The sequence below is a fragment of the Myotis brandtii genome, unplaced genomic scaffold (genome assembly GCF_000412655.1).
Source record: "Myotis brandtii unplaced genomic scaffold, ASM41265v1 scaffold250, whole genome shotgun sequence".
NCBI classification, from domain to species: Eukaryota; Metazoa; Chordata; class Mammalia; order Chiroptera; family Vespertilionidae; genus Myotis; species Myotis brandtii.
In genome coordinates, this window is record NW_005359478.1 from 1424661 (window position 1) to 1436333 (window position 11673).

The 11673-nt window shown below is 51.6% G+C and overlaps 1 protein-coding gene across 1 annotated transcript in view; it reads left to right on the forward strand.

Moving 5' to 3' along the window:
* Positions 1 to 11673, forward strand: part of IL6R (interleukin 6 receptor) — a 43411-nt gene that overhangs the window by 21906 nt on the left and 9832 nt on the right. The window contains exons 7-9 of the mRNA XM_005867492.2: positions 9257 to 9306; positions 10346 to 10415; positions 11351 to 11441. Of these exons, the coding sequence (XP_005867554.1) occupies positions 9257 to 9306; positions 10346 to 10415; positions 11351 to 11441 (211 nt within the window). The remainder of the gene's footprint in view (positions 1 to 9256; positions 9307 to 10345; positions 10416 to 11350; positions 11442 to 11673) is intronic.

The window sequence follows — 11673 nt, forward strand, 5'->3', positions numbered from 1 at the left end:
CTCACAGGGGCCATCTCAGCCTCACAGGGGCCATCTCAGCCTCACGGGGGCCGTCCCCGCCTCACGGGGGCCGTCCCAGCCTCACGGGGGCCGTTTCAGCCTCACGGGGGACGCCTCAACCTCACGGGGGCTGTTTCAACCTCACCGGGGTCGTTTCAACCCCACCGGGGCCGTCTCAACTTCACTGGGTCCGATTCAACCTCACCGGGGCCGATTCAACCTCACCGGGGCCGTCCCAGCCTCACTAGGGCCATCTCAACCTCACCGGGGCCGTCCCAGCCTCACCGGGGCCGTCTCAATCTCACAGGGGCCTTTTCAACCTCACTGGGGCTGTTGCAACCCCACCGGGGCCGTTGCAACCCCACCGGGGCCGTTGCAACCCCACCGGGACCGTCTCAACCTTACCGGGGCCGTCTCAGCCTCACAGGGGCCGTCTCAACCTCACCTTGGCCGTTTCAACCTCACTGGGGCCGTTTCAACCACACCGGGACCGTTTCGACCTCACCGGGGCCGTCTTGACCTCACCAGTGCTATCTCAACCACACCGGGGCCGATTCAACCTCACCGGGGCCATCTCAGCCTCACAGGGGCCGTCCCAGCCTCACCGAACCCATGGGAATTTTAAAAAAATGTTTTTATTGATTTGAGAGAGAGAAAGAGAGAGACATTGATGTGAGAGAGAAACATCAACCAGTTGCCTCTTCTACTGGGGATCAAACCAAAGCCTAGGTATGTGCCCTGACCAGGAATCAAACTCACAACCTTTTGGTGTTCGGGACGACACTTCAAATCAACGGATCCACCGAGCCGGGCCACCATGGGAATTTTTTTTAACTTTTAAAATTTTCATCCAATTAATACATGCCCAAGGCAAAGAAGCAAAGAAGGGCTTATAACAGCCCGTGTCCCTCGCCTCACCCCTCCCCATGTCCAGTCCTGCTCTCTGGAGGACGCCGCTTGGCTTTCAGTTTCTATTTCTTATGTTGGCACCCTCCTCAGCGCCGAACAACAACCTAATATGGCTGTTTGTTTGCTTTTCCGAGAAGACAATTTGAGACATTCTCTTTTGACTCTTTCCTGTGAAAGATGAGGATTTAGCAGACCTAGACCCAGTGCAGGAATCTCTCTGACTACAGCCCAGAGAGTGGCCACCCCGCCTCTGCTTGAATGCTTCCAGAGATGGCGAGCTTACCACCCCTCGTCGTGCGGTCCCCAGTGTTTGTGTAGAAGGACTTCCAGGCTTGTTTCAGTGTCAGATCTCTTTAGCCTGTGCAGTGTCGTGAACCAAACCAGTCGTTCTTAAACACTAAGCAATTTAAAAAGAGTAAAAGACTCATTAATCGAGTGTGTCTGGATAAAATGGGGAATTCAGACGTGACATCCATTGCCCAGGCCTGTCCCCACCCCTACCCCTTTCTCCTCCCCTGGCCCCAGGCCCCAGGGAGAGGACTTTATGTGGAGGCTGTGACATGATGGTGTTTCCTCTAACCTGGCTTTGCAGTTTGGGTGTCCTTGTCCTTGTCCTGGGGGAGCCAGAGGAGCGGGCTTGGGGCTTGGGCTGAGGGTGTCTTCCTTACTGGCCACACATGATGTCAAGGGCAGGCTCAGATCTTTGTTGGCACTTCCCGTCTCCTGGTCGTCAAGAGCGGAGGCAGCTTTCCCCTGGACCCCTTTCTTCAGCTTATTTTCCCCTCGACCTGGATAAGAAGGGAGGCCTAACTGCTCTATCTTACATAGGAAAAGCATTTAAATGAACGACAACGCCCTTCGGGCCGGACCGTATTGACCTGGTCCTAGTTGTCTTTGATTTGTATACTCTTTGAACCACAGCACACTCGCTCCGTGAACACCGAACATGAATGTGGCCCGGGGAGCCTTTGTGAGGCAAGAACGTTAATTACAACATTGTGCAGAGGAAATGTCCCGGATATAGGCGGACACCCGCGGACACCCGCTTACCTTTTATTCCAGCCACTGAACGTAGATCTCCACAAACAGCTCTAAGAAATCCTGTTTTTGTCAGTCCTTTCTTTAAAAAATATTTTTGAATTGTGGTAAAAATATGCATAACTTAAACTTTACTATTTTAACCATTTTTAAGGATCTATAGTTCAGTGGCATTAAGGACTTTCACGTTGTTGTGCAACCATCGCCACCATCCACCTTCAGAACTTGTTTCTTCTTGCAGAACTGAAACTCTGCCCATAAACACTAACTCGCCATTCCCCCTCCCTCAGCCCCTAACAGCCATCACGTTACTTTCTGTCTCTGAGGTTGATATTGTAGGTACCTCATGCAGTATTTGCCTTTTGTTGTGTCTGGTTCGTTTCACTTAGCAGAGTGCCCTCAAGATTCATCCATGTTGTAAAATGTCAGAATTTCCTCCCCTTTTAAGGCTGGATGATATCTCATTGTGTGCATGTCCCATTCCTCTCTGGATGGACATCTGGGTTGCTTCTACCTTTTGACTATTGTGCACAAGGCTGCTATGAACATGGGAGTCAGGATATCTGTTCAGGTCCCTCCTTTTAATTCTTTTGGGTATAAACCTAGAAGTGGGATTCACTTGGTAATTCCTTTTTACTTGCATTTTAAATTGGTTTTTAGAGCGAGAGCCAAGGAGAGGAAGAGGGAGAGGGAGAGATAAACTTCGATGTGAGAGCTATGTGAGAGAGAAACATCAATTGGCTGCCTCCTGCACACCCCCTACTGGGGATCGAGCCCCGACCGGGAATTGAACTGGCAACCTTTTGGTGCATGGGACGCCACCCAACCAACGGAGCCACACCGGCCAGGGCATGATAATTCATTTTTAAGTTTTTGAGGAACTGCCATACTGTTTTCCAAGTGTCTGCACCATTTTACATTCCTATCAGCAATGCACAGGGTTCCAGTTCCTTCACATCCTGGCTGGCACTTCTTACTTTCTGTGTTTTTTGGACAGTAGCCATCCTAATGTGTGTGAAGTGGTATTGCAGTTTTGATTTGCATTTTCATAATGAATAGCGACGTTGAGCATCGTTTCATGCGCGTATCGGCCATTTGTTTATCTTTTTTTTGCAGAAATGTCTATTTAAGTAGGAAGTTCTTTCTTATGTGAACAGCTCTGGCCTCACAGGGCCTCACAGGGCCTCGCCCTCTGGGGTCACCCCTGACAAGTCTGCTAGCCTGCTCTCTGAATTCTCCGGAATTCCCAGAGGATCTGCGTCTGCTTGGGCTTCGGTTCCCAGGCTGTTGATGGCTGGTTGGTGGGCTCCTCACCTGTCTGTGCACCTCCCCCAGGAGCTGGTCTCATCTGTGACGTTCCTTTTTAAATTGTTGACGTCCTCCCCGCAGTGGGAGGTGATATAGCAGCGGCACAGTCTCTGACTTTCCAGCCTCGGGTCACTGTGCTCTGTGACTTGCTAGAGTGACCACGTGAGCTCAGTCAGAACACTTGGCTTCTTCTCCCATAAGCAGCTGAAGAGTTTGAACTCCCCATCCTGTACATGTGTGCTTTTGGGGGGATCCTCAAAGCCCCAGGGGGGAATATATCCGAGAGAGAAACCAGAGGCTCCCCTCACCCCTTTACCCCCCATCCTCCACCCCACTGAGGCCGGGCTGATGAGCCGGGCTTCAGCGGGTGCTGCCCCCTTGAGGCTGGTGCCTGGCTGCACACGGGCTATGTTCCCAGGGAGATTCCCCTTTTTGAGGGCAGGGCACTGAGTCATAGGTCTCGGGGTCCCTGCTCCATCCAGCAAAGGCAGGTGACTCACCGAGACTGTCACTGAGGGCAGGGAAGGGCAGGGAAGGGCAGGGAAGGGCAGGGAGAAGAGGTTACTGACGGGGCAGCTGGGCAGGAGCTCTCTCCAGAAACGACTGGCACCACGACTGGCAAAGGCCCCTTTGTGAAGTGGGGCAGGGTGCCTGGGAAAAGCCCATTGGACATAAGAGGGTTATTTCTTGCTCCTAACAAATTCCTCTCACTTTGCTTCATACCCCGCTCACCTACACCCCGAAAATAATGAGAACTATGTGTGACAGGGAGAGAGCAGAGTGGACCCATTTTGGGGGATCCCAGTGGTTGAAGGAGGTGCTAGAGGTTTGCATTTGCAGGGCCCTTGGGGTGCCCCGAGGCCAGGGCCGGGGACTCTCCAGGCGGGTGAGTCTCCCTGGCTTGGATCCTGGGAGGTATATACAGGGGTGGGCAAAAGTAGGCCTACAGTTGTTCATATGGAAAATAATGCAGTAATCCTATCTAATAAGGAGGGAATATGCTAATTGACCCTCACGCCGTTGCAAAGATGGCGACGTCCACAGCCAATAAGGAGGGAATATGCTAATTGACTGCCCTGCCCTCAAAGATGGCAGTGCCCACAGCCAATAAGGAGGGAATATGCTAATTGACTGCCACACCCTCAAAGATGGTGGTGCCCACAGCCACAAGATGGCAGCGCCCAGTCCCCTCAGCCCCCCAGCTGCCCAGAGCCGCCTGAGGCTCCGGTAACCAGGGCCGGCAGAGACTTGCGCTGCCGGCAGTGGCAGTAGCAGAGGTGTGATGGGGCATCACCTTCCCCTGATCACCAGGTCGCCTCCCGCCCCTGAGGTCTCCCGGACTGTGAGAGGGGGCAGGCTTGGCTGAGGGACCCCCCTCCTGTGCATGAATTTTCATGCACCGGGCCTCTAGTTAATGAATAATAATACAAGAATAAACTCTGTTTCACGGACTCACAACTGTGAGCCTGCTTTTGCCCCACCCTGTATTGTCATCTAAACCCTCTGGCCATCCCGTTCTGAGAGCGCATTTGACAACAGCCCTCCTTCTGGAGCTCCTGTCTCTGTGTGAGCCACACCACTGCTGCGGGCATCTGTCTCCCCCCAACCCACAGCCACGGCTCCCATTACTTTTCCCGTGAAGTTCAAACTCCTGAGTGTGCAGAAGGCCTCCCTGGGCTGCCCGCCCACCTCTGCCACATGCCTGGCTCCCCTTCACTTACCTCATTTCCTCCAGCTGGACTGAACCTGGCCCAGCTTCACACGCATGTCCTTCCATCCTCAAGCCACGTAATCCTCTGGTCAACTCCCTCTTCCGTCCAGCTTATCTTTGCATCACCTCCTCCTACATTGTTGCTGCCTGCCCAACCTGTCTGCATAGCTCAGAGGTTCCTTTTCACAGGTCTATAACATCTCAAAAAGGACCCAAGAAGGTCATAAACTTTTTTTTTAATCCTCCCCCGAGGGTATGTTAATTGATTTTAGAGTGAGAGAGAAAGAGGGAGAGACGAGAAACATTGATTGGTTGCCTCCCATACCTGGCCCAACCGGAGATTGAACTCACAACCTAGGTTTGTGCTCTGATTGGGAATCGAGCCCACAACCAATTGAGTCTCCCAGCTTGGGCTAAGGTCATCAACTTTTGCTTTTGCCGAGTAAGGACAAAAAATTAAACAATTAAGGAAAAATGCTGTGGTTGTTTACCATCACCATCCTCCTTTCCTATATAATAAAAGGCTAATATGCAAATTGTCCGTTCGACCAGGGGGCGGGGCCGGCCAGCCAACTGCCCCTGTCACCCCTGCCAGCCCGCCTGATCAGCCCCATCCGTGCACAAATTTGTGCACTGAGCCTCTAGTTATTTCATAAAAGAGAGGATGAAATAGGGTGTAAGCTCAGAATGAAGGACACTTTGGCAACTTTACTTCAACTAGGTATCCACATCACCTTTTCTGGATGTTTCTCTTTTGGCCTAAGGCCAGTAGACTTGTTTACAGACCATCCTTGGGGGTGTTGGGACCCCACTGGGAGACTGTCAGCTCCTCCTGAGGTTTTTGATTTCTTTTCCCTCGAATAGTGGAGCAATGATTAACTTTCTGGTTGGTGGTTTACAGGGTGTGAAGGAAGGTGTGAAGCCAAGGGAGGGAGTAAGCATGTGCAGAGTGGAAGGTGTTGTGGGTGGTTGGCCTGTGTGTGTCCTTGTCTCTCCCCAACCCTGCTCTTCCCATGAGTGTCTGGCTTTGTGGTTCATCCTTCTCTCCTTGTTCCCTCATCTCTCTGCCACCCAGTCGCCTTCTTTGTCTTTCTTTTTTCTCTTTTAATTCTCAGCCCACTCCTATTTTTCCTCTCTGTACTTCAACCCCCGGGCCCTATCCAGTAGCCCATATCTTAACTTGTCATTATATACCATTTAAAAATTTTAATACCAGAGGCCCGGTGCATGACATTTGTGCACTCAATGGGGTGGGGGTGGGGGTGGGTCCCTCAGCCTGGCCTGTGCCCTTTCACAGTCTGGGAGCCCTCGGGGGATGTCTGACTGATGGCTTTGGCCCGTGGGGAGTGGGCCTAAGCCACAGTCGGACATCCTTAACGTTGCCGTGGAGGTGGGCTGCTGTGCTCGCCAGCCGTCAGCCTGGCTTGTGGCTGAGCAGTGCTCCCCCATGGGCGTGCACTGACCACCAGGTGGCAGCTCCTGCATTGAGTGTCTGCCCCCTGGTGGTCAGTGCGCATCATAGCGACTGGGCATTCCGCCCTTTGGTTAATTTGCATATTACCCTTTTATTAGATAGGATAGTGGACCTATAACATTGTATGATTTGATATATGTATATATCGTGAACTGATCACCACAGTAAGTTTACTTAACTTAATCCATCGCCACAAGTGGTTACAAATTTTTTTCTTGTGATGAGAACTTTTACGATCGACTCTCTTAGCAACTCTGGAATATACAATACAGTGTTATTAACTATAGTCACTATGCTGTACATTACATCCCAGAAGTTATTGTGTTCTCTGTTCCTAATTTTGAGAATTGGGCCAGTTTTTAAACAAATATTACTGTGTTCCAGGCCAGAGTTAGGTGCTTTTAGTGTGTAATCTCGGGTGATCTGTGCAGGAGGAAGCCACCCCTTGCTTAGAAATGAAGAAACAAGGACTAAAAAGAGGTTAAGGGTCTTGACCAAGGTTACACATCCTGTATGAAGAAGGTCTCTGCCGTCTTTTATATTGAATTTCTGTATTCCAAAACTCAAGCGAGTAAACCCAAACCAATTTTCAAATTAATGGAAAAAAGTTTCTTGTTTTAGAATCTCATATGAAAAAAACCCCACAACACACATGTGGTCTTCTATTAATCTCATTTATTAGAGCATGGCCATTCATTCATCTATATATATATATAAATGGCTAATATGCAAAGTGTCCTCACGGGAGTCCAGGAGTTCGATTTCTCACTATGATGTGCACTGACCACCAGGGGGTGGCGTGGAACGAAGGAAGGCCCCGTCTGGCAGCCGGCAGCTGGGGAAGGAAGGCCCCAGCCAGCAGCTGGAAGGCCCCGATCAGCCCTGATTGCCTGCCAGGCCTGGGGACACTACTTGTGCAGGAATTTCGTGCACTGGGCCTCTAGTTTTATTATAAAATAATAGTACACAGGGGCCAGTGAATCATAGTTCCTTCCCCTCTTCCACCCAGCGTGGCAGTGAAGTGAGGCATTAGGAAATATAAAATACGTGAGGAGAAACAGGAAATACTTTTGCCTAAACAGAAAAGGAATGTGCTCCTCAATGCTAATAACTTCCCACAGCCTTCGTGAGTCTCGGTGTCTTTGTAAAACGGGGTCGTAGTGCCCGCCTCCTGTGATGCTGTGAGGGTGAAATGGGATGACAATACAGGCAAATGAGCTATTTGGAACTGGTGTGTGGTTACCCTCAAAATGTTGGTGCTGGACATATTAGCGGTATTTTATTAGTACGCTCTTAGCATTATTAATCTTATCTTCATTGAGCCCTAATTTCTTCATCTGGAAAATGATTATTAATAACGATGCAACAGTTGCTCCACTTTCCGTCTCAGGGGACAAAATGGTCTGAATTAGGGGCCCCCATGGTCATCTTGGGAGATGTTTAAAAAGTCTTGTTATGTAAGACAATGTTATTCTGTATTAGAAAACTTCTACTCATTCTGGTAACATTCCTGGGTTATTTGAAATGATACCAAACTAAAACCCCCATTTTGCCCCTGGGCAACTGAGTCACCAAAGGTTAAACGCCCTTCTCTGGACCACATGCCATGATGGGGGTCAGAGCTGAGGGTAGAAACTATACAGGTCTCCCTTTCTTCCTAAAACCTCTCTCTGGGTTTGGGGAGTCTTAAAAACCCTGATGTCTGGTCCCATCCCCAAGATTCTGAGGCCATAGGTCAAGGGTGGAGCCTAAAAGACCACGGGTAAGGCTGAGCATGGCTGGGTTTGGGAACCGCTGGACTGAATGACCATCCATGGTCAGCCATATTTCCTCAGTAGTGCTGCCCCATCTCCTGGTGTTTGCTTTCATTCTTGCGCCCCCATACCCTCCATCCGTCTTCCAGTCACTTTCTGCTGTGATTCTGTCCTTTGCTGGGCTCAGCTGGGAGGAACACAAAGCAATGAGAATAAGGGTCCTCCCCATTTATTCTTGGTTGATTTGGGGCTCACTTGCTGTGTGACCTTGGACAAGTTGCTCTCCCTCTCTGGGCCCCTGTTTCCTCCCTGCACAATGGGAAGGAGGCGTGAACATGCTCGTCTGTCCCCTCCAGTGTGTGGTGTTCTCTCCCGGGGATGGCGCACTCGCCTCCACCTCTTACTAGTTATTTTGCTCCTAGCTCGGGGAGGCTGCACATCTTTGTGTCAACCGTTTCTCTGGTGTTTTTCACTTCTTGATGGAGAAATGATAAACTGGAAAGAAGATACTTTTAAATTTCAGAGTATTCCACACATCCTACCCCGTCCTGTTTTAGTTCCTGGCCCCTCCGGCCCACGCCTGCTGCTGAGCCTGGCCTCAGGTCACACGCGCACTTTGATCCTTGGCCCCCTGCTGCCCTGGGGGTTTCTGCAGAAACACTGTTCCCGTGGAGGGGAAGGGCCCCGTGAGGCGGCCTGGGTCCCTGCCGCTCCTCGAGCAAAGTGTACTAAGTCCACCCAGGAGGAAGAGAACTTGTTGTTTATGTTAAATTCTTTATATATTTTTATATATATTTTTTACTTCAGAGAGGAAGGGAGAAGGAGAGAGAAACATCAGTGATGAAAGAGAGTCACCGATTGGCTGCCTCCTGCACGCCCCCGACTGGGGATAGAGCCGTGACCTCCTGGTTCATAGGTTGCCGCTTAACTACCGAGCCACGCCGCCTGGGCAGCATTCTGCCCTTTTAAATAACATTGTGATGAACTTTATTCTGCTTCTGCAGCCCATCAGACGGGACTTCAGGGTCCATGAGTCATTAATAATACTTCTTCTACCCACAGAACCCACGAGTTTTTCAACTGCGACCACGGTGGAGGTGTCTTCCATGAAGGTGAGCCCATGTTCTTGTCAAAGGGTCCACACCTATCGGTGAGCGATGTGGCTGGCACCGGACAGAATGTAGTTTAAGTCCCAGCTCTGCCACTTACTGGTGGTGGGCAAACTGTCCTTTTGAAGGCTCTGTAAGACGGGGCAGCAGCAGTTCTCGATCCGGGGCTTCTATGACGCGTAGAGCAGCGTGGGGCTGGCTCACGAAGCTGGGCTGCCCCGTCGGTGGATGCAGTTTCACCCCTGAGCTTCTGGACACCACGGGAGGCTTAGCGTGCGACTCCGATTCAGTTCCTCTGAGCCCTTCCCGGTGGACTCCTGGTGTCATAATGATCTGGAGAGAGGATTACCGCCGAAGCCGCTTAAACAAATCCTCGAGTAATCCAATTTCCCACCCACGGCAGCTCCTCCGTGGTCCCCAATTCCCACATGCTCAGCGGGGAGGCTCCACGCTCCCGGAGCTGGGCAGCATCTCACCCATCATCCGTGCCGGACTGTCCAGGACCAGCGGAAGCAACTCCGGGGGGAAGTCCAGGCCCTTGGGCCAGAGCGCTCCCAGCACAGGGTGTCGGGGCACTGACAGACCGAGAGCCTGCCAAGGCCCCAGGCCCTGAGCCTTGCGTTTGCTGTCTCATTGATCCTGACGTGAACTGAGATTCAGGGAGAACGCTGACACCCACCTGAGTTGAGAAATCTGCCCACGGTCTCAGAGCTAGTTGTGGTCACAGAGCCAGGATTCCAGCCTGTGATTTTCCTCGTCAGTGATGGTACCTGTGCCCTTGAACCAGACCCGTAGGACAGTGTAAGCTCTTGGTGGATTGGCAGATGGGAAGCAATCCCCACCTTGAGTAGGCGAGGTGTAGATGCAGATAATCTTGCAGATGTTGAAAGTGACAGGTCAAAATTGGAGAGGTACATGAGACAAAGGAAAGGCGTGGTGGGGGTCGGGGGGCAGGGAGGGGGTTGAGGAGGTGCCTGAGCTGGGTCCCGAATGAAGGTGGAATCCACAGACACGGGCTTACAGTGCGGAATGTCTTTTATAGGCACCTACTACCAACGGAGACGATGACAACATCTCCTCGAACTATCCTGCCAATACGACAAGCTTCCCAGGTGAGCCCTGGATCGTTGTGTATTCCTGTGGCCTAAGGGGCACCAAAGGCTTGTAACTCTGTAGACAAAGTGCTTTCTTATTTGAAAATGTCGGCAGGGGGCCAGTCTGCTTTGTGGAAGAGACCAGTGGCACAAACATTCTTTCATGACCTTATATGTCCAAGTTGGATATGGTTAGCTAAGGTATTACGAGGGAACCACAAGAATAATGAGACAGATCAGGAAACCATTTCACAATTGGCACTTACCCAGCTTGGAGTGGGGTCACGGCTCAAAGGAAGTGTCCTCATCTCATCTGAGACCCAAAGGCCGAGGAGGACTGGAGAGAAAAGGGGTGCAGGGAAGGTGGGAAGAGTGTTCTGGGGGAGATGTGAGACCATGTGCAGAGAGCCCCAGGGCGGGGTGGGGGTGCGGAGAACATGGCATGTGGAAGAGCGAATGAAGATCCTATGGCTGGGGCTTGAATGCCAAGTGGGGAGACAGGCAAGAGATGACGCCCCATGGAGAACGCTGCACCCAAACACTTGATTTAAAGCGCCTGGGCCTCCCTGGCATCGTCCTCAATGGAGCTGCCATCGATGAGGTCCCCAAAGCTTTCTGCTTCTTGCCCCCATCTGTGCCTTATGGGGGCAGGCTGAGCACCCCTAGAAAAGCCACTCTGAAGGGGAGCGGGAGCCTGTGGCTGGCCACGGGTGCTCAGAAGCTCTGAGCTTGAGGTGTATCTCTTGCCAAGTGGCAGAATCCCAGGGTTTGTCAGACTCTGCTGGGAGTGATTCTTCTAGCGTGGCTGTGGCCAAAACACTGGCAAGAGGCCTACTGGTTAGCAGAGCTGTTTCCTCCTCCAGGGTGAGGTTCCTTGGAGACTTTTGAAAGCACCAGCTGAGTGGCTTATTGTTTTCTCTTCCTTCTGCTCCTCCTCCTCTTTTCCTCTCTAGTGCAAGAGCCTCCAGTACCCCTGTACACATTCCTGGTGGCTGGAGGAAGCCTGGCCTTCGGAACGCTCCTCTGCATTGGCGTTGTCCTGAGGTGAGCGGGGTCCTGGGGGGTGGCCCTGGGTGTTGGCATATTTCTTATCTCACTAGCTTCGCCTGTGCTGGGACGGGGGCAGTGAGTGGGAGAGCCACAAATGGCTCAAGATGTATTTCAGAGGTGGGATCGCTAAGATTCGATGACCGTAGATGAGGAGAAGGAAGGAGACGGAGGAGTCAAGGCTGACCCTCATGTTTCTGGCTTTGGCAACTGGGCAGATTAGGTGTTG